Genomic DNA, 23,534 nt, shown 5'->3' with positions numbered 1-23,534 from the left:
TCTAGACATGTTGACCTGAGATGGCCCTAATTTAATCAACCGACTGAGTGTGCCTGTGATCTCACTATACACACAGCCACAGAGAGCTAGGTTATTACACATATAGAGGGGAGGGATATGGGTTCTGAGCTTGGGGTGTGTGCAGGTATACCCAGACAGAGTGATTAGGGTAGAGCATGTATTGGTAGACCACTTTGTCTTTGACATTTACTCTGACTTGGTTACTGGCTGCCATGTTATTGTTGCTCAGCAGCACCATGTTCTCTCCTGTTTCCATGGCTCAAGGCATTGAGTTTTTATAGTGCTTCCTCACTGTTATTCTGTTAATGGAGGAAATATTTCCAGAGGTAAGCTGACCTGCTACTGTATTGACAGCGTGACCAGAATGAGACTCCCTCCATGTGGCAGTGCTCGTGTCTTTAACGAAACAACCAGGGAACTCATGATATTGTGTTTTTATAAGCATCATATTGTGTGTGTGTGTTGTCAGGCACGTGTTGGGCAGGCTTGCCCATGTTAAAGCCTCTCTCTCTCTCCCAAAGTAAGTCCAGATGTCTCTGTTGCTCTAATCCTGTCCTGTCTCTGTTAGTCCCTCTCTCTCTGCTCTATTACATTGGCATAGTACATAGTACACACACACACACAAAACAACTATGCCACTGCAGAAGAGCCATCTGATCATAATACAGTTAAACCAAATATTTTTGCTAGCTGAATAAATGGTTTTATTGACTTTAAGCCTAAGCATATCGAGGATGAGGTTTCCATTTGAGATCTTTCAAAGGACTCGTTATCCCACTGGTTGTCATAGCAAGCGTCTGTGGGCGTTATTTGCTCCAGTATTCACAAATCATCTCAAGAGTAAGAGTGCTCCTGTTACGATAACTAGGAGTGGTGGGTGGAATCAGGCGCAGAGAGCAGGGTTCAGTCGTTTGTCAAATTTATTCACCAGCGCAACAAAAACGGTCACGCCAACACACAGGGCGTATATAAGTTGCCAGTCCAAACAACAGGACAGAAATAGTCCGGCGAATAACGACAAGAACAAAATAACACCATCCAACACAGAGTAACAAGAAACAAGCCCGCACAAATACCCAGTGGGCCTAGTGCCCTTAAATACCCTACAAACAAACCCTAATACAAAACAGGTGTACCCAATTAACCAATAACCAAAAACAAATGGAAAGGGAATCGATGGCAGCTAATAGGCTGGAGACGACGACCGCCGAGCCCCGCCCGAACAGGAAGAGGCACCATCCTCGGCGAGATTTGTGCCAGTACCCTGCGTTCCGGGTGGAGGCGGTGGAAATCCCTCAAGAGGGAAGGATCTAAAATGTCCCTCCCCCGGTACCCAGCACCTCTCCTCCGGACCGTACCCCTCCCAGTCCACGAGGTACTGCAGGCCCCTCACCCGGCGTCTCGAGTCCAGAATAGCTCGTACTGTGTGTGCCGGGGACCCCTCGATGTCCAGAGGGGGTGAAGGGACCTCCAGTACCTCACTGCCTTGTAGGGGACCAGCTACCACCGGCCTGAGGAGAGACACATGAGGGGTTAATGCGATAATAAGAGGGAAGTTGCAATCTATAACACACCTTGTTTATCCTCCTCAGGACTTTAAATGGCCCCACACACTGCGGCCCCAGCTTCCGGCAGGGCAGGCGGAGGGGCAGGTTTCGGGTCGAGAGCCAGACCCTGTCCCCCGGGCAAACCCTCACTGCGGTGGCGGTCAGCGTCTCTCTTCTGCCGTTCACTGGCCTGTCTGTGAGAATCCTGGACTGCCCGCCAGGTCTCTCTAGAGCGCTGTACTCACTCCTCCACCGCAGGCGCCTCGGTCTGACTCTGATGCCACGGAGCCAGGACCGGCTGGTAGCCCAGTATGCATTCGAATGGCGACATGTTCGTGGACGAATGCCGAAGAGAGTTCTGGGCCAACTCTGCCCACGGGACGTACCTCGCCCATTCTCCTGGCTGGTCCTGGCAATACGACCTCAGAAACCTACCCACTTCCTGGTTTACTCTCTCCACCTGCCCATTACTTTCGATGATAACCAGAGGTAAGGCTGACCGAGATCCCCAGACGCTCCATAAACACCCTCCAAACCCGGGACGTGAACTGGGGACCCCGATCGGAGACGATATCCTCTGGAACCCCATAGTGCCGGAAGACGTGGGTAAATAGAGCTTCTGCAGTCTGTAGGGCCGTAGGGAGACCAGGCAATGGGAGGAGACGGCAGGACTTAGAGAACCGATCCACAACGACCAGAACGGTAGCGTTCCCCTGGGATGGGGGAAGATCAGTAAGAAAATCTACCAAGAGATGGGACCTTGGCCGTTGTGGAACCGGGAGGGGCTGTAACTTCCCTCTAGGAAGGTGCCTAGGAGCCTTACTCTGGGCGCATACCGAACAGGAAGAGACATAGAGCCTCACATCCTTAGCCAAGGTGGGCCACCAGTATTTCCCCCTAAGACCCCGCACTGTCCTATCAATCCCCGGATGACCCGCAGACGGTAGTGTGTGAGCCCACCGAATCAATTTATCACGGACACCAAGCGGTACGTAACCCGACCAGTCAGACACTGTGTAGGCGCAGGTTCAACCCTCAACGCCCGCTCGATGTCCGCGTCCACCTCCCATACCACTGGGGCCACCAGCCGAGAGGCTGGAAGGATGGGAGTGGGTTCAATGGACCAGTCCTCGGTGTCATAGAGACGGGACAGCGCGTCGGCCTTAGTGTTAAGGGAACCTGGTCTGTAAGAGATCGTAAATCTAAAGCGGGTAAAGAACATGGCCCACCTAACCTGACGCGGATTCAGTCTCCTCGCTGCTCGAATATACTCCAGATTACGGTGGTCAGTCCAGATGAGGAAAGGGTATTTAGCCCCCTCTAGCCAGTGTCTCCACACCTTCAGGGCCTTTGCCATAGCTCGTAACTCCCGGTCCCCCACATCATAGTTCCGCTCCGCCGGACCCAGCTTCTTAGAAAAGAAAGCGCAGGGACGGAGCTTCGGTGGCGTGCCCAAGCGCTGAGACAGCACGGCTCCAACCCCAGCCTCGGACGCATCCACCTCCACTATGAATGCTAACGAAGGGTCTGGATGCGCCAACACGGGAGCCCCAGTGAACTGTGCCTTCAACTGGTTGAAAGCTCCATCAGCCTCTGCTGACCACCGCAGACGCACCGGCCCCCCCTTCAGCAGTGAGGTAATGGGCGCCGCTACTTGGCCAAAACCCCGGATAAACCTCCGGTAGTAATTGGCAAACCCTAAAAACCGCTGCACCTCCTTTACCGTGGTCGGAGTCGGCCAATTACGCACGGCGTTAACGCGGTCACACTCCATCATCATCCCCGAACTGGAAATGCGATAACCCAGGAAGGAAACGGCTGGTTTGGAGAACACACATTTCTCAGCCTTGACGTATAGGTCATGCTCCAGCAGTCGCCCAAGAACCTTGCGCACCAGGGAAACATGCGTGGTGCGTGTGGTAGAATAAATCAAGATGTCATCAATATAGACCACCACACCCTGCCCGTTCAAGTCCCTGAGAATCTCATCTACAAAGGATTGGAAGACGGCTGGAGCATTCTTCAACCCATACGGCATGACGAGGTACTCATAGTGGCCTGATGTGGTACTAAACGCTGTTTTCCACTCGTCTCCTCCCCGAATACGCACCAGATTATACGCGCTCCTGAGGTCCAGTTTTGTGAAGAAACGCGCTCCGTGGAATGATTCCACCGCCGTAGCGATGAGAGGTAGCGGATAACTAAAACCCACTGTGATCGAATTGAGACCTCGATAATCAATGCACGGACGCAGACCTCCCTCCTTTCTCCTCACTAAAAGAAACTCGAGGAGACGGGTGACATGGAGGGCCGAATGTACCCCTGTCCCAGAGCTTCCGTGACATATGTCTCCATAGCCAGCGTCTCCTCCTGTGACAGTGGGTACACGTGACTCCGGGAAGTGCAGCGTTCTCCAGGAGGTTTATCACGCAATCCCACCGTCGATGGGGTGGTAATTTGGTCGCTCTCTTCTTACTAAAAGCGCTAGCCAAATCGGCATATTCTGGGGGAATGCGCACGGTGGAAACCTGGTCTGGACTCTCCACCGTCGTGGCACAGATGGAAACTCCTATACACCTATACACCTATCTGAACACTCGTCTGACCACCCCTTAAGAGCCCCTGTTTCCAGGAAATAAGGGGATTGTGAATAGCCAGCCAGGGACCCCCAACACCACTGGAAACCCAGGTGAATCAATAAGATAGAAACTGATCCTCTCCCTATGATTCCCCTGCGTTACCATGTCCAGCGGAATCGTGGCCTCCCTGACCAGCCCTGACCCTAACGGTCGGCTATCTAAGGAGTGCACGGGGACAGGTGGGTCGATCTGCACTAACGGAATACCCAATTTACGGGTGAGTCCGCGATCCATAAAACTCCCAGCTGCGCCTGAATCGACTAGCGCATTATGCCGAAGAGAGGGGAAAACGCAGGGGAAAAAATTAACAAAAACATGTGACCAACAGGGAGCTCTGGGTGAGTTTGGTGCTTACTCACCTGGGGTGGCCGAGGAGTGTTCCGCCGACCATCTCGACTCCCAGAGGAACTCCTCCAGCACCGGTCCGAGTGTGTCCTCTCCGTCCACAATTGGAGCAGGAGGAGCCCCCTCCTCTGATCCCCCTAGATGCAGCTCCTCCCAACTCCATCGGAGTGGGAGAGCTGGAAGGTGGAATTAACAGGACCCCTTTTGAACGCCCGCGGGCAGCTAGCAGGTTGTCCAATCGAATAGACATGTCTATTAGTTCATCCAGGGAGAGAGTTGTGTCCCTGCAAGCTAGCTCCCGGCGTACGTCCTCCCGGAGACTAGACCGGCAATGGTCCATCAGGGCCCTGTCATTCCACCCAGCACCAGCAGCTAGGGTCCTGAACTCCAACGCGAAGTCCTGCACGCTCCTCGTCTCCTGTCTGAGGTGGAACAGTCGTTCACCCGCCGCTTTACCCTCTGGTTGGTGGTCGAACACAGCTCGGAAACGGCGGGTGAACTCCAGGTAATTGTCCCGAGCCGAGTCCGGACTGTTCCAGACCGCGTTAGCCCAGTCCAGGGCCCTGCCCGTTAGACGAGGAGGCTCACACTCTCCTCACCCGAGGGAGCCGGACGCACGGTAGCCAGGTAGAGCTCTAGCTGGAGCAAAAATCCCTGGCACCCAGCCGCCGCTCCATCGTAGATGTCGGTAGACCACTCCTCTCCCATCGCCTCATCCTCTCCATCATCTGGTCCATCGCTGTACCGATCCGATGGAGGACAGCTGTGTGGTGATGGACGTGCTCCTCCATAGTGGGGAGAGGGGTGGTCGCTGCTCCTGCTGACTCCATTTTCAGTGGTGCGAGCTTCTGTTACGATAGCTAGGAGTGGTGGGTGGAATCAGGCGCAGAGAGCAGGGTTCAGTCGTTTGTCAAATTTATTCACCAGCGCAACAAAAGCGGTCACGCCAACACACAGGGCGTATATAAGTTGCCAGTCCAAACAACAGGACAGAAATAGTCCGGCGAATAACGACAAGAACAAAATAACACCATCCAACACAGAGTAACAAGAAACAAGCCCGCACAAATACCCAGTGGGCCTAGTGCCCTTAAATACCCTACAAACAAACCCTAATACAAAACAGGTGTACCCAATTAACCAATAACCAAAAACAAACGGAAAGGGAATCGATGGCAGCTAATAGGCCGGAGACGACGACCGCCGAGCCCCGCCCGAAGAGGAAGAGGCACCATCCTCGGCGAGATTCGTGACAGCTCACATCTTATTCATCATGATTTAAAAGGCTAAACTACTCATACAGTGCCTTGAACTTTGCGAACTTTTGCCACATTTCAGGCTTCAAACATAAAGATATAAAACTGTATTTTTTTGTGAAGAATCAACAACAAGTGGGACACAATCATGAAGTGGAACGACATTTATTGGATATTTCAAACTTTTTTAACAAATCAAAAACTGAAAAATTGGGCGTGCAGAAGTTAATACTTTGTAGCGCCACCTTTTGCTGCGATTACAGCTGTAAGTCGCTTGGGGTATGTCTCTATCAGTTTTGCACATCGAGGGACTGAATTTTTTTCCCATTCCTCCTTGCAAAACAGCTCAAGCTCAGTGAGGTTGGATGGAGAGCATTTGTGAACAACAGTTTTCAGTTATTTCCACAGATTCTCGATTGGATTCAGGTCTGGACTTTGACTTGGTCATTCTAACACCTGGATATGTTTATTTTTGAGCCATTCCATTGTAGATTTTGCTTTATGTTTTGGATCATTGTCTTGTTGGAAGACAAATCTCCGTCCCAGTCTCAGGTCTTTTGCAGACTCCATCAGGTTTTCTTCCAGAATGGTCCTGTATTTGGCTCCATCCATCTTCCCATCAATTTTAACCATCTTCCCTGTCCCTGTTGAAGAAAAGCAGGCCCATACCATGATGCTGCCACCACCATGTTTGACAGTGGGGATGGTGTGTTCAGGGTGATGAGCTGTGTTGCTTTTACTCCAAACATAACATTTTGCATTGTTGCCAAAAAGTTCAATTTTGGTTTCATCTGACCAGAGCACCTTCTTCCACATGTTTGGTGTGTCTCCCAGGTGGCTTGTGGCAAACTTTAAATTACACTTTTTATGGATATCTTTAAGAAATGGCTTTCTTCTTGCCACTCTTCTATAAAGGCCAGATTTGTGCAATATACGACTGATTGTTGTCCTATGGACAGAGTCTCCCACCTCAGCTGTAGATCTCTGCAGTTCATCCAGAGTGATCATGGGCCTCTTGGCTGCATCTCTGATCAGTCTTCTCCTTGTATGAGCTGAAAGTTTAGAGGGACGGCCAGTTCTTGGTAGATTTGCAGTGGTCTGATACTCCTTCCATTTCAATATTATCGCTTGCACATTGCTCCTTGGGATGTTTAAAGCTTGGGAAATCTTTTTGTATCCAAATCCGGCTTTAAACTTCTTCACAACAGTATCTCGGACCTGCCTGGTGTGTTCCTTGTTCTTCATGATGCTCTCTGCGCTTTTAACGGACCTCTGAGACCTCTGAATAATTTTACACGCCCAATTTTTCAGTTTTTGATTTGTTAAAAAAGTTTGAAATATCCAATAAATGTCGTTCCACTTCATGATTGTGTCCCCCTTGTTTTTGATTCTTCACAAAAAAATACAGTTTTATATCTTTATGTTTGAAGCCTGAAATGTGGCAAAAGGTCGCAAAGTTCAAGGGGGCCGAATACTTTCGCAAGGCACTGTAGATCAGCACTTCTATCTTGAGACACTTTGTGAATATGGGCCCTGATGTTTATTCCTCTGGGAGCACGTGTAAATGGGGTAAACAGGAATTATTCACCTTGTGTCCTAAATACCAGTTGTCTATTGTACACACTCCCCCCTCTCCCATCTTTCTCAGAATTCAAGACAGGCCAGGCAGACCAGCACAGAGTAGACCCAATCATGATTGAGCACATTGTGGTTCCTGCATGTGTGTGTGTGTGTGCACGTGTGACTGTGAGCATATCAAACCACGTTTGCAAGAGAAACCCCTCTGCAACATGCTACAAACAGAGATCTGGGTTCAGGGTTGTTCATTTGGTTACACCGTATAGAAACATTTCAAGTACATGTAGCCTATTGGACATGATTTTGGTGTAGGGATTCATGTCTGACAACAATTATCTGTTCTGTCTCCCCCTCTCTCCCTATCCTCCTCTGCTCCCCTTCCTCCCCCTTTCCCCAGACACAGGCTGAGTATGCTGGGGTGTGAGTGAGGAATCATGGATCCCGAGGAGCAGGAGCTGCAGAATGACTACCGTTACCGTAGCTACGCGGCGGTCATCGAGAAAGCCCTGCGGAACTTTGAGTCATCCAGCGAGTGGGCTGACCTCATCTCCTCTCTGGGCAAACTCAACAAGGTATGGATGGGAAGGCTGGTACAATATATTGAGTCTGGAGGTCAGACATCCAGACACTCTATACTATTGAGTTGCACCCATGGTGTGACAAATGAAATTACTGTTCGTGTCCTGTCAGAGTAGAAGAGCACTGCTTATTTTTTTGTATTGACGAGTTAGACAGGCCATTGGTCTCTTGATCAGTGTATTGCCATTAGTGTTTTATTAGTTATTTTGTGTATGTTGGTTTGCATTGAGAGCATTTGCATGTGGAAGTGTCAGTTTAAACATTCTGTAAACAAAGCAGGAAATAGTTTTTGCTACTTTCAGCAATTTTAAACTCAACAGCATGCATATTATATGTGTGTAAGAGTTCATGGGCGTGTGTCTGTGTGTGAGTGACTCTCTGGCTCTGAGCCCAGTCACTACCCACAGTCACTTATCTGGCCTTGCTGGCATTGCCATGGTTGCATCTGGTTCTATCTGGCTCCAGGATCAGTGGACTGGGAGATGGAAAAAATTCCAAATCTATCAATTATCCTACATCAGTGTTGATTCACTTATCCCCCAATCATTCAATGGAGATGATGATAGACTGTCCCTTTCACTGAATAATGTATTTACCAAACACATTATTCAAACTCTTATTGACCTAAAATATAGTGTGTATAGATTGCGTTTTGCAGGCACTCCTTTTCAAGTTTCTCGTAAATTGTTCTACTTCAGTAGCCCAGAATACATGGCCTGACTCTCTGTCCCCTGCTCCACCCAAACGGGACTTTGGACACTAGTAGGTCCCTGCTTGTGACACATTTAGGAAGAAGGATGTTTGCTAAGGAGTGTTATGGTAGAATGGCTGTGTCTTGATCTGTGTGTGTCTAGGTGATGTGTGTGAATGAATGAGGTTTCTTTCAGGCCACTTTAGCATTAATCTGTCAAGTAAACAAAGCAAATTGCAAAGTAGCATGGTAACTATACAATAATTACCAAAGAATTACGTATTTCTTTGATATTCATTAAAACACATACCACTAACACGCACCACTGGCATTTCTCTCACTGTCCGTCCCCCTAGGCCCTGCAAAGTAACCTGCGCTACTCTCTGCTGCCCCAGAGGCTGATCATTGGGAAGCGTCTGGCCCAGTGTCTGCACCCGGCCCTGCCCAGTGGAGTGCACCTCAAGGCCTTAGAGACCTATGAGATCATCTTCAAGATCATCGGCACCAAATGGCTGGCCAAGGACCTCTTCATCTACAGGTGTGGGACTTGTGCGAACCAGTCTAACCCATTTTGTGTGTGTGCATGTGCATGCCTGTCTATTGTCCTGATTTGTTTGAAGGCCTATTGAACAATGTTAGTGTGTTTTTGGGGGATTTGTGTGTTGTTCACCTGTACTGTATGAGTTAGTGTGTTGTATTGATCTCTGTCATGTGTGTTTTAGCTCAGGACTGTTCCCGTTGCTGGGCCATGCTGCGATGGCGGTGAAGCCAGCCCTGTTGACGCTGTATGAGCGCTACTACCTCCCTCTACAGAGGGCCTTACTGCCCAGCCTACAGGCCTTCATCACTGGACTACTGCCTGGCCTGGAGGAGGGGGCTGATGTCTATGACAGGTACACACACACGTACCTGTGTATCTAACCAGAGCTAAAAATAGCTCTCCCATAAATATTTGCATAATATAACATATCCTCTTCCTTTTCCCACTATCTTCAACTTTGATCTCTCTCCCTCTCTCCCTTCTCTGTCCAGGACGGATGCGTTGCTATTGAGGCTGTCTCTGTTAGTGGGCCAGCAAGTGTTCTATGGGGCTCTGTGGGGCAGTGTGTTGGTCAGCCCTCTGGTCCGGCTACCCGCCTCTCTCTTCATTGTCACACACTTCGATCGCTTCACCCCACCGCGCCAGCAGAGATGCATGCTGGGCTATAACAACCGCTTGGTGGTGAGTTGATGTGTGTTTCCACATGTGAATATGAGTATGAGTGTCGGGATGTGTCTGCCATGTTGGATATGTTGTAGAACCTGTCTCTCCCTCTCGTGGTTAGAGTGTTGGGCCAGTTTATTTTTTATTTTTTTTTATTTCACCTTTATTTAACCAGGTAGGCAAGTTGAGAACAAGTTCTCATTTACAATTGCGACATGGCCAGGATAAAGCAAAGCAGTTCGACACATACAACGACATAGAGTTACACATGGAGTAAAACAAACATACAGTCAATAATACAGTATAAACAAGTCTATATACGATGTGAGCAAATGAGGTGAGATAAGGGAGGTAAAGGCAAAAAAAGGCCATGGTGGCAAAGTAAATACAATATAGCAAGTAAAACACTGGAATGGTAGATTTGCAATGGAAGAATGTGCAAAGTAGAAATAAAAATAATGGGGTGCAAAGGAGCAAAATAAATAAATTAATTAAATACAGTAGGGAAAGAGGTAGTTGTTTGGGCTAAAATATAGGTGGGCAATGTACAGGTGCAGTAATCTGTGAGCTGCTCTGACAGTTGGTGCTTAAAGCTAGTGAGGGAGATAAGTGTTTCCAGTTTCAGAGATTTTCGTAGTTCGTTCCAGTCATTGGTAGCAGAGAACTGGAAGGAGAGGCGGCCAAAGAAAGAATTGGTTTTGGAGGTGACTAGAGAGATATACCTGCTGGAGCGTGTGCTACAGAAAGGTTGCTGGATCGAATCCCCGAGCTGACAAGGTAAAAATCTGTCGTTCTGCCCCTGAGCAAGACAGTTAACCCACTGTTCCCCGGGCGCCAAAGACGTGGATGGCAGCTCACCGCATCTCTCAGATTCAGATGTGTCTTCTGCATTTAACCCAACCCATTTCAGTTGAAGGCATTCAGTTGTACAACTGACTAGGTATCTCCCTTTCCTTTCCTCTCTCTTCCAGATGAAGGCATTGTGTCTGTCTCTGCAGGACTCTAATGTTCTGGTGCAGAGGAACATGTTGGAGATCCTGCTATACTTCTTCTCCTTGGCCACCTGCCTGGTGAGTAACTTTTTCTCCTCCTCACCTCCTTCACCACCTCACCTTTTTCAGCTTATCCACCCTGTCCTGCTCCTCCACTTCCCCTCACTCCTCCTCCAACTCTTCATTCTCTGCCTCTCTTATCTTCATCCACTACTGTTTCCTTCTCCCTCTTCATTAACTCCTTCTTCCTCCTCCCTGTGCCCCCTCTATACCTGTTGTTCTCTCAGGATCCAACAGAAGGCAGTATTCCTATGACCAGGGAGGACACGATCACAGTGGTGTCTGCTGCTTCCCACACGCTGCTCCGCAGAGACATGTCCCTCAACAGACGCCTCTACGCCTGGCTGCTAGGTAGCTACTGTGGATAGACATGCACCACAAACACACACACACACACACACCCACATGCAATGAAGTTATGGCTTTGAGTCCTATTCTAGCAATAGGCCTGTATATAGTTCACTCTGTAGCTAATAATAGCTTGAGTTGCTTTAGTAGCTAATGTCGTTAAAGTCTAGGTAATACATTTATCCATATAGCTTCAATTCTTTACCCCTTGCCTTTCAGAGACAAAAATGTATGACTTATTATACAGTGTCTTCAAAAAGTATTCATACCCCTTGACTTATTCAATATTTTGTTGTTACAATCTGAATTAAAAATGTATTTTTTCTACACACAAAACATGTTTTTAGAAATGTATTGAAAATGAAATACAGAGAGATCTCATTTACTTAAATATTCATACCCCTGAGTGAATACTTTGTAGAAGCACCTTTAGCAGCGATTACAGCTGTCTTTCTGAGCAAGTCTCTTAAGCGCTTTCCACACCTGGATTGGGCAACGTTTGCCCATTATTCTATTCAAAATTCTTCAAGCTCTGTCAAATTGGTTGTTGATCATTGCTAGATAAACATTTTCAGATCTTGCCATAGATTTAAGTAGATTTAAGTCAACTGTAATTTGGCCACTCCAGAACATTCACTGTCTTCTTGGTAAGCAACTAGTGTAGATTTGGCCTTGTGTTTTAGGTTATTATCCTTCTGAAAGGTGGATTCATCTCCCAGTCTCTGGTGGAAAGCAGACTGAACCAGGTTTTCTGCTAGGATTTTGCCTGTGCTTAGCTCCATTGAATGTATTTGTTTTATCCTGAAAAACTCCCCCGTTCCATGACGGTTGCAAGCATACCCATAACATGATACAGCCACCACTTTGCTTAAAAATATGGAGAATTGTACTCAGTAATGTGTTGTATTGGATTTGCCCCAAACATAATACTTTGTATTAAGGACAATTTGTTTTTATTGCTTTGCCACATTTTTTGCAGTATTGCTTTAGTGCCTTGTTACAAACAGGATACATGTTTTGGAATTATTTTAGTATTGTGGAGTAACTACAATGTTGTTGATCCATCCTCACCCTTGGCATCATGGTGAAATCCCTGAGCGGTTTCCTTCCTCTCTGGTAACTGAATTAGGAAGGACACCTGTATCTTTGTAGTGACTGGGTGTATTGATACACCATCCAGTGTTATTAGTAGTTAATAAGTAAACATTTTGAAAAGCATAATTCCACTTTATGGGGTGTTGGTCCGTAATTATTTTAATGTTTTAAAGCAATTTTCTATTTAGGCTGTAACAACAAAATGTTGAAAAAGTCAAGGGGTGTGAATACTTTCTGAAGGCTCTGTAAATTACTATTTGTCTGTGTGTGTGTTGCTGTTCGCCAGGCACAGACATTAAGGGGGGTATGATTGCTGCAGACCCTGACCTCTCCATCTCCATGGAGGAACACACAGCCTTCTACTTCAACACCCACTCCAGAGAACTCCTAGTGCAGGTCAGACACACTAACACTACTGTTGAGCGGTTATATAAATCATACTGTTACAGAGGATTAAACCTCACAAAGGACTTCTCGAAAAACACCTGCCCTTTAAATGCAAGTCACTCATTCAAATACGAAAACGTTGAATCCAAGGTCATATTTCTGTCAATAACCGGTGGTGTAACCTTGTGTATGTATGTGTGTACACGGTCTCTCTGTACTTAGGCTTTGATCAACATCCTGAATCAGAAAGATGTGGAGACAGACCCGGAGAGCGTGATTGGTTATCTCCGACCCTTCCGCATCATCATCAGCCTAATGGATAAGCCAGAGATAGGTAGTCACACACACCTCCCCTCCTTCAGGCCTAAACACACACACACACACACCTTCTTCCTTACATTTTACTTTTTAGTAATTTAGCAGACCCTCTTATCAAGAGCGACTTACGTTTAGTGCATTCATCTTCAGATAGTTAGGTGAGACAACCACATATCACAGTCATAATTTGGAGGGCCAAGAGACCAGAGGTGGCAGAACAGAGTGCTCGGGTTGGGGTGTAGGGTTTGAGCATAGCCTAAAGGTATTGAGTGGCAGTGCATCTTGCTGCTTCGTAGGCAAGTACGATGGTCTTGTAGTGGATGCGATCTTCAACTGGAAGCCAGTGGATTGTGCGGAAGAGCGGGGTGACATGGGAGAACTTTGTGAGGTTGAACACCAGGTGGGCAGCAGCGCTCTGGATAGTTTGCAGGGGTTTGATGGCACAAGTGAGGAGCCCAGCCAACAGCGAGTTACAGTAGTCCAACACGGGAGATAACAAGAGCCTGGATAAGGACTTGCGGCGCTTCCTATGTGTGATAGGCTCATACACTATGGATGTTGTACAGCCTGAACCTGCAGGATGCGAGTCACTGCTTTGATGTTGTCCATGGTCACGCCAAGGTTCTTTGCACTCTGGTAGGGGGACACCATGGAGTTATCAACGGGGGAGTGTATCTGCGAGGCACGCAGAGATGTGTGTCGCCACCTGGTGCAGACACAGATCCTCTTCACGTCACCTGGTAGAAGCAGCCTGCCAGGTAGGATGCAATCCAAGAGTGTGCAGAGCCTGAGACGCCTAACCCTGAGAGGGTGGAGAGGAGGTCTAATGGTTAATGGTGTCAAATGCAGTGGATAGATCTAGGAGGATTAGAGAGGAGAGAGAGAGTCAGCTTTGGCAGTGCAGAGAGCCTCTGTTACACAGAGGAGCAGTCTCGGTTGAGTTACCCATCTTGAAGCCTGACTGGTTAAGGTCAAGAAGATCATTCTGAAAGAGATGGCAAGAGAGTTGGTCAGAGACCGCACACTCAATGTTTTGAAAATTAAAATAAAGAATACCGGTCTGCAGTTTTTGACATCAGAGGAGTCACGAGTGTTGCTTTGAGGAGGGGAGCGACTCAGGCCATTTTGAAGTCCGGTGGGACGCAGCCAGTGGTCAGGGATAAGTTGATGAGGAATGGGAGAAGGTCGCAAGAGATATGGGGATGGGACTGAGTGGGCAAGTTGTCTGGTGGCCGGACCTCACTAGTCTCAGGATTTCACCCTGGAAAGAGAGGAGATAAAGATGTCAAGGCGTAGGGTAATTATGTGTGAGTGGGACCAGTGGACTCAATATGCTGAGTGAATGTGGAGCGGATGTCGTCAACCTTCTTTTTAAAGTGGTTGACAAAGTCCTCCACGTAGGGGAAGGGGGTGGAGGATTAGGGAGGGAGGAGAAGGTTGAAAAGAGTTTCCTAGGATTAGAGGCACAGAAGCTTGACATTTAGAGGGATTGAAATTGGAGTTCACAGTGGTTACAGAGGAAGCAAAGGTAGAGAGGAGGGAGTGAAAGGCTGATAGGTCGTCCGGAAGTTTAGTCCCCTTTCCTCCCAAGCCAACCGGGAGGAAAGGGTACAGTGCAAGTTAGAGGTTGACTGATACCGATTATTGGAGGGCCAAAAAAAGCCCATACTGATTAATCGGCCGATTTTATAATATGTATGTGTGTAATAATGACAATTACAACACTACTGAATGAACAATTAACACTTTTATTTTAACTTAATAAAATACATAAATAAAATCTATTTAGTCTCAAATAAATAATGAAATGTGTTCAATTTGGTTTAAATAATGCAAAAACAGTGTTGGAGGAGAAAGTAAAAGTGCAATATGTGCCATGTAAAAAAGCTACCTTAAGTTCCTTGCTCAGAACATGAGAACATATGAACGCGTTCTTTTAACATGGTTCGTTTTAACACGAGTCTTCAATATTCCCAGTTAAGAAGTTTTAGGTTGTCGTTATTATAGGAATTATGACATGTTGACTACTTCTCTCTATACCATTTGTATTTCATATACCTTTGACCATTGGATGTTCTAATAGGCACTTTAGTATTGCCAGCCTAATCTTGGGAGTTGATAGGCTTGAAGTCATAAACAGCGCTGTGCTTCAAGCATTGCTAAGAGCTGCTGGCAAACGCAGTAAAGTGCTGTTTGAATGAATTCTTACTAGCCTGCTGCTGCTTACCACCGCTCAGTCAGACTGCTCTATCAAATATCAAATCATATACTTAATTATAATATAATAAACACACAGAAATACGAGCCTTTGGTCATTAATATGGTAAAATCTAGAAACTATCATTTAGAAAACAAAACATTTATTTTTTCAGTGAAATACGGAACCGTTCCGTATTTTGTCGAACGTGTGGCAACCCTAAGTCTAAATATTGCTGTTACATTGCACAACCTTCAATGTTATGTCATAATTATGTCAAATTCTGGCAAATTAATTCGTCTTTGTTAGGAAAAAAACGGTCTTCACACAGTTCGCAACGAGCCAGGTGCCCCAAACTGCTGCATATACCCTGACTCGGCTTGCACTGAACGCAAGAGAAGTGACAATTTCTCTAGTTAATACTGCCTGCTAACATGCATTTCGTTTAACTAAATATGCAGGTTTAAAAAATATATACTTCAGTGTATTGATGTTTATGGTTAGGTACATTTGTGCCAACGATCGTGCTTTTTTTCGCGAATGTGCTTTTGTTAAATCACCACCCGTTCGGCAAAATTGAAGTAGGCTGTGATTCGATGATAAAATAACAGGCACATTGATTATATGCACGCAGAACAAGCTAGTTAACCTAGTAATATCATCAACTATGTGTAGTTAACTAGTGATTATGTTTGTTTTTTGTAAGATAAGTTAGTGCTAGCAAGCAACTTACCTTGGCTCATTGCAGCCACAGGTCCTTTTGATGCTGCACTCGCGTAACAGGTGGTCAGCCTTCCATGCAGTCTCCTCGTGGATTGCAATGTTATCGGCCATAATCGGTGTCCAAAAAGGCAGATTACCGATTGTTATGAAAACTTGAAATCGACCCTAATTTATCGGCCATGCACTAAAGGTCGACCGATTTATCGGCAAGTAATAGGATGCGGAAAGGGAGGAGAGTTGGGTTGAAGAGGTAGAATCAGGAGACAGGAGGGAGAAGGATTTAGCAGAAGGGAAAGATGAGAGAGTGCAAAGATTGCGATGGCGCATGATCATCTGGGTAGGGGCTGGGTGGCTATGGTTGGAGGAAAGGGAGACAGAAAAGGAAACTAAATAGGGATCAGAGACCTGGAGGGGGATTGCAGTGAGATTAGTATGCAAACAGCCTCTAGTAAAGATAAGGTCAAGCATATTGTCTGCCTTGTGAGTGGGAGGGGACTGGGAAAGTGTGAGGTCAAAAGAGGCAAGGAGGGGAAAGAGAGAGTTGGAAAGAAATTAGGTTGAAGTAGCCAAGTACGAAGAGCGGTGAGCCATCGTCACGAAATTAGCTTAATCAAAGTGTCAAGCTCATTGGGGAACTATTTAAGGACACCTGGTGGGCAATAGGTGACATCATTGTAAAGCTTGAGTGGACAAGTGACAGTGACCGGAATTGAAATGATAGAAAGTCTCCACTTAGGAGAAATTAGTAGTCCTGTGTGACGACCAGATGCTCTTGAACTATGTAGAGAGAGGAGCTGGAGTAGCAGTGTTCTCTGGGGGGATCCATGTCCCCGTCAGGGCCAAAAAGTAAAAGGACTGAAGGGCAGCATAGGCTCTGGTAGATCCAAACACTGCCAGAGACCAGGGTTGTGCGTGCAGGGTACACCAAATTAGATTGTAGCCAAGGGGTTGTAGCCAAGGGGTGGGGAGCATCTGTAAAGCCTCCAGGAAGAGGAGCGAACAGGTATAGAAAACACACACATATTGTAGTTGTCAAAGCTACAAAAGAGCAAAATGAGATCTGAAAATAACTAGGTAAGATACTTAAGTGAGATCGTGGTGTGGATGGATCCTTCCTCTCTTTCCTTCCTCAAACAACTCAGCAGAACCGTTTTTGTTTCGGTGACCATCTTCGTTTTGCGACTAGACCGCCGCTTAGAAATCAGGGGAGTCTGAAGTACTAATACTAATTGCTTGCAAAGGTGAAGAGCACACATCCCGGTACTAATCTCTGACTGCCTAGGAGAGGAGAAACCACTCCCTCCAATACAGCCACTAATTATGAAAACAACAAGTCACAAATTGCCTTGCCCCTTAATCCTGGTTTATGTGTCAATAATCATCTTCAAGTTATGAGCAGTCAGCAGTTCACACACACCAAGTAAGCTACTGGGAAGGCAGGCAGCACTTAAAGTAAATGGCCCTAGCTAGCAAAAAGACGGTACTAGACAACAACAGATAAAGAAAAATATTATACTCATCACTCCTGGAGATATCAGCAGTCCTCTAGCTATAGAATGAAGCACACCCTTAGGCCCAAACACACTCACCTCCCACAGGCCCAAACACACACACCTCACCTCCCTTAAGCCTTCCAAATGCTTCGGTTCGGCTGGTGCCTAGTCGAACGAGTGTGCTCGCATACTCCCTTAAAAGACCGCTTGAAAAACGAGAAAAAAGTTGCAATAGTATTTACTAAAAATAATGTTTGTTGCAGTGCAAGTGAAAAATTTCCATGAAAATGATTTGTCTCATTGAATGACAACATTGAAGAATTCCTACTGTTGACCAACCACCGACGAAGGCAAGTATACTTCGGCTTGCCTAAAAAAAAAATAGTGTGCACACAGTCAAAAACACTTTCCGAAGACCGAAACGAACAAAAAACGTCACAAAATGTCATCATAATATACAGTGCATTCCGAATGTATTCAGATCCCTTGACGTTAAAGCCTTATTCAAAAATGGATGAAATAGTTTTTTCCCCCCTCATCAATCCTCACACAGTACCCCATAATGACAAAGCAAAAAAAGGTTTTTATACATTTTTGCAAATGTATAAAAAAATATAAATATTGCATTTACATAAGTATTCAGACCCTTTACTCAGTACTTTGTTGAAGAACCTTTGGCATTACACCAGCGAGTCTTCTTGGGTATGATGCTATAAGCTTGGCACACCTGTATTTGGGGAGTTTCTCTCATTCTTCTCTGCAGATCCTCAAGCTCTGTCAGGTTGGATGGGGAGCGTCGCTGCACAGCTACTCTTAGGTCTCTCCAGAGATGTTCGATCGGGTTCAAGTCCGGACTCTGTCTTGGCTGTGTGTTTAGGGGTGTTGTTCTGTTGGAAGGTGAACCTTCGCCACCAGTCTGAGGTCTTGAGCAGGTTTTCATCAAGGATCTCTGTACTTTGCTCCATTCATCTTCCCCTCAATCCTGACTAGTCTCCCAGTACCTGCCACTGAAAAACTTTGCCCACAACATGATGCTACCACAACACATCACCGTAGAGATGGTGCCAGGTTTCCTCCAGACGTGACGCTTGGCATTCAGGCAAGAAGTTCAATCTTGTTTCTCATGGTATGAGAGTCTTTAGGTGCGTTTTGGCAAACTCCAAGAGAGCTGTCATGTGCCTTTTACTGAGGAGTGGCTTTCATCTGGCCACTCTACCATAAAGGCATGATTGGTGCAGTGCTGCAGAAATGGTTGTCCTTCTGGAAAGTTCTCCCATCTCCAAAGAGGAACTGTGGAAGTCTGTCAAAGTGACCATCGGTTTCTTGGTCACCTCCCTGACCAAGGCCGAGTAGGGCCCCGATTGCTCAGTTTGGCCCGGCGGCCAGCTCTTTAAAGAGTCTTTGTGGGTCTAAACTTCTTCCATTTAAGAATGATGGAGGCCACAGTGTTCTTGGGGACCTTCAATCCTGCATAATTGTTTTGTTACCCTTCCCCAGATCAGTGCCTCGACACAATCCTTTCTCAGACCTCTACCGACAATTCCGTCGACCTCATGCCTTGGTTTTTGCTCTGACATGCACTGTCAACTGTGGGACTTTATATAGACAGGTGTGTGCCTTTCCAAATCATGCCCAATCAATTGAATTTACCACAGATGGACTCTAATCAAGTTGTAGAAACATCTCAAGGATGATCAATGGAAACAGAATCTACCTGAGCTCAATTTTGAGTCTCATAGCAAAAGGTCTGAATACTTATGTAAATAAGGTATCTGTTTTTAATACATTTGCAAAATTGTCTAAACTTGTTTTTGCTTTGTCAATATGGGGTTTTGTGTGTAGATTGAGGGAAAAACAAATATTGAATCTGTTTTAGAATAAGGTTGTAACGTAAGAATATGTGGAAAAAGGGAAGGGGTCTGAATACTTTCCGAATGCACTGTATGCACAAACCGTTTCGGATGGGAAGCACACACACACGCCTCCCTTCCCTCAGGCCTTATCTCTCTCCCCCCACCCCTTCCCTTCTATCTCTCTTCATCTGTCTCAATCCCTCTGCTCGTAGATAGTGTAGTGGTGATGAAGAGGATGATTATGATGGTGGTCCCTCTCAGGCCCTCTGGTAGTGTGTAGTGATGATGATGGTACTCTCTCTAAGGACCTCTGGTAGTGTGTAGTGATGATGATGATGGTATTCTCTCTAAGGACCTCTTGGTGGTGGGCAGTGTATAGTGATGATGGTGGTCTCTAACAGGTCCTCTGGTGGCGGGCAGTGTGTAGTGATGATGGTGGTCACTAACAGGTCCTCTGGTGGTGGGCAGTGTAGTGATGATGGTGGTCTCTAACAGGTCCTCTGGTGGTGGACAGTATGTTGTGATGATGGTGGTCTCTAACAGGTCCTCTGTTGGTGGACAGTGTGTAGTGATGATGGTGGTCTCTAACAGGTCCTCTGGTGGTGGGCAGTGTAGTGATGATGGTGGTCTCTAACAGGTCCTCTGGTGGTGGACCTCTGGTCCTCTGGGTGGTGGACAGTGTGTATGAGGATGGTCTCTAACAGTCCTCTGATGATGATGATGTTGGTCTCTAACAGGTCCTCTGTTGGTGGGCAGTGTGTAGTGATGATGGTGGTCTCTAACAGGTCTTCTGGTGGTGGACAGTGTTTTATTGGAGGCAGTGAGAGCGTTCTACAGATACTGCAGAGAGATGTTGGGAGAGGAGTCTATCACCAGCACTGGCCTGACGGGCAAACAACTAACCAGGTGAGGAGACCGGTGCGGAAGAGATACTGTGCCATCAGAAAGTATTCACACACCTTGACTTTTTCCACATTTTGTTGTTACAAAGTGAGATTCAAATGGATTTAATTGTCATTTTTTTTGTAAATGATCTACACAATACTCTGTCAAAGTGGAAGAGAAATTATAACATTGGTAAAACATTTATGAAAAATAAAACCCTAATATGTCTTGATTAGAGAAGTATTCAACCCCCTGAGTCAATACCTTTGGCAGCAATTACATCTGAGTTTTTATGGGTAAGTCTCTAAGAGCTTTCCACACCTGAAATGTGCAACGTTTGCCCATTATTCTTTTCAGAACTCTTTAAGCACTGTCAGATTTGTTCTTGATAATGGCTGGACAACCATTTTCCGGTCTTACCATAGATTTTCAAGCAAATTTATGTCAGAACTGTAACTCGGCCACTCAGGAACATTCCCTTTCTTGGTAAGCAACTCCAGTGTATATTTGACCCAGTGTATATTTGTGTTTTAGGTTATTGTCTTGCTGAAAGGTGAATTCATATCCCAATGTCTGGTGGAAAGCAGACTGAACTAGGTTTTCCTCTCGGATTTTGCCTGTGCTAGGCTCCATTCCATTTATTTTTTACCCTGAAAAACTCCCCTTCTGTATTGCTTCCTGTTTGGGGTTTTAGGATGGGTTTCTGTATAAGCACTTTGTGACATCTACTGATGTAAAAAGGGCTTTACAAATACATTTGATTAATTAACGATTACAAGCATACCTATAACATGATGCTGCCACCACTATGCTTGGAAATATGGAAAGTGGTATTCAATAATATGTTTGGGGCAAATCCAATACAACACTTTGTATTCAGGTCAAAAAATGAATTGCTTTGCCACATTCTTTGCAGTATTTAGTGCCTTGTTGCAAACAGGATACATGTTTTGGAATATTTTTTTATTCTTTACAGGCTTCCTTCTTTTTACACTGTCTATTAGGTTAGTATTGTGGAGTAACTACAATGTTGTTGATCCATCCTCAGTGTTCTCCTATCACAGACATTGTGTGTTCTCCTATCACACACTGTCTATTAGGTTAGTATTGTGGAGTAACTACAATGTTGTTGATCCATCCTCAGTGTTCTCCTATCACAGACATTACACTGTCTATTAGGTTAGTATTGTGGAGTAACTACAATGTTGTTGATCCATCCTCAGTGTTCTCCTATCACAGACATTACACTGTCTATTAGGTTAGTATTGTGGAGTAACTACAATGTTGTTGATCCATCCTCAGTGTTCTCCTATCACAGACATTACACTGTCTATTAGGTTAGTATTGTGGAGTAACTACAATGTTGTTGATCCATCCTCAGTGTTCTCCTATCACAGACATTACACTGTCTATTAGGTTAGTATTGTGGAGTAACTACAATGTTGTTGATCCATCCTCAGTGTTCTCCTATCACAGACATTACACTGTCTATTAGGTTAGTATTGTGGAGTAACTACAATGTTGTTGATCCATCCTCAGTGTTCTCCTATCACAGTTTTCTCAATGTTGTTGATCCATCAGACATTACACTGTTTTAGAATTGTCCCCAATGTGTTGATCCATCCTCATGGTGAAACACTGTCTATTAGGTTAGTATTGTGGAGTAACTACAATGTTTTCCATCCTCAGTGTTTTCCTCTCTCCGGCAACTGAATTAGTAAGGACGTCTGCATCTTTGTAGTGACTGGGTGTATTGATACACCATCCAAAGCGAACTCATTTAGGCTTGTCATAAAGGGTTTGAAAACTTATTGTCTCAAGACATTTCAGCTTTTCATATTTAATTAGCCCAACGAACCAGTGCCCCCGCACGTTGACTCTGTACCGGTACCACCTGTATATAGCCTCGCTACTGTTATTTTCACTGTCATTTTACTTATCTATTGTTTACCTAATACCTATTTTTTACTTACAAATTGCACTGTTGGTTAGGGCTTAAGCATTTCACCTGCTGTATTCGGCGCACGTGACAAATAAACTTTTATTTGAATTACACTGAACAGAAATATAAACGCAACATGTAAAGTGTTGTTCCCATGTTTCATGAGCTGAAATAACAAATAGCAGAACTTTTCCATATAGTATGCACAAAAAGCTTATTTTGCTCAAATTTTGTGCACAAATTTGTTTACATCCCTGTTAGTAAGCATTTCTCCTTTGCCAAGATAATCCATCCACCTGACAGGTGTGGAATATCCAGAAGCCGATTAAACAGCATGATCATTACACAGGTGCACCTTGTACTGGGGACAATAAATGGACACTTTAAAATGTGCAGTTTTGTCACACAGCACAATGCCACAGATGTCTCAAGTTTTGAGGGAGTGTGCAATTGGCATGCTGACTGCAGGAATGTCCACCAAAGCTGTTGCCAGAGAATTGGATGTTAATTTCTCTACCATAAACTAGCTCCAATGTCGTTTAAGAGAATATGGCAGAACTTCCAAACGACCTCACAACCACAGATCACGTGGAACCAGGCCAGTCCAGATCCTCCACATCCGGCTTCTTCAACTGATGGACGAGGAGTATGACTGTCTGTAATAAAGCCATTTTGTGTAGAAAAACTCATTCTGATTGGCCGGGCCTGGCTCCCCAGTGGGTGGGCCTATGACCTCCAAGGCCCACCCATTAATGCACCCCTGCCCAGACAACTGAAATCCATAGATTAGGGCCTAATGAATTTATTTCAATTGACTGACTTCTTTATATGAACTGTAACTCAGTAAACTATTAGACATTGTTCCGTTAACATTTTTGAACAGTATAATTTGTAAAAAATTCAAAAAACAACATTCCACTTTGACATTATGGGGTATTGTGTAGGCCAGTGACACAATCTCAATTTAATCCATTTTAAATTCAGGCTGTACTGCAACAACTGTTGGAAAAAGTAAAGGGTTGTGAATACTTTCTGAAGGCACTGTAAGTGGAGAATAAACTGATATATAAATGAATGTTATTTATTGGGAATGGTTGTGCTTATATCCTAAGATTTTTCTAAAAAGAGAGTGACATGACAGTGACTTCGAGGATGTATTGTGTTGTCTGTGCAGTAAAATAAAAGAAAACAAGAATGCGTCAGAGATCATAAAGACAGTGAACATGCTGGTGAGCTCCATGAACAGTGATTTCCTGTGGGATTACATGACCTGCCACTTCTGCACTTGCCTCAGGTAACACCTCTACTAACCCTTACTGTACCTCCTCTGGAATAGTCTTAATAGCTTTAATGTTATAAAGCATATTTTTCAAACATTGTT

At 45.5% G+C, this 23,534-nt stretch overlaps 1 protein-coding gene across 3 annotated transcripts in view; it reads left to right on the top strand.

The window, feature by feature from the left end:
- The window catches only part of LOC135547435 (protein dopey-2-like), a 51,424-nt gene that overhangs the window by 4,196 nt on the left and 23,694 nt on the right, over positions 1-23,534 (top strand). The window contains exons 2-11 of one of the 3 annotated variants that reach the window (XM_064976457.1): positions 7,784-7,958; positions 9,013-9,194; positions 9,379-9,549; positions 9,689-9,878; positions 10,832-10,930; positions 11,140-11,263; positions 12,642-12,751; positions 12,965-13,076; positions 20,112-20,232; positions 23,328-23,447. In XM_064976457.1, the coding sequence (XP_064832529.1) occupies positions 7,821-7,958; positions 9,013-9,194; positions 9,379-9,549; positions 9,689-9,878; positions 10,832-10,930; positions 11,140-11,263; positions 12,642-12,751; positions 12,965-13,076; positions 20,112-20,232; positions 23,328-23,447 (1,367 nt within the window). In that variant the 5' untranslated portion in view covers positions 7,784-7,820. Of the gene's footprint in view, positions 1-7,783; positions 7,959-9,012; positions 9,195-9,378; positions 9,550-9,688; positions 9,879-10,831; positions 10,931-11,139; positions 11,264-12,641; positions 12,752-12,964; positions 13,077-13,700; positions 13,819-20,111; positions 20,233-23,327; positions 23,448-23,534 lie in introns of those variants that run through there. The other 2 variants (XM_064976458.1, XM_064976459.1) reach the window with 2 other exon arrangements.

Source organism: Oncorhynchus masou, chromosome 10 (genome assembly GCF_036934945.1).
Source record: "Oncorhynchus masou masou isolate Uvic2021 chromosome 10, UVic_Omas_1.1, whole genome shotgun sequence".
Lineage (NCBI taxonomy): Eukaryota > Metazoa > Chordata > Actinopteri > Salmoniformes > Salmonidae > Oncorhynchus > Oncorhynchus masou.
The sequence above is the reverse complement of the archived record's forward strand: the minus strand, read 5'-3'. Positions and strand labels throughout refer to the sequence as shown.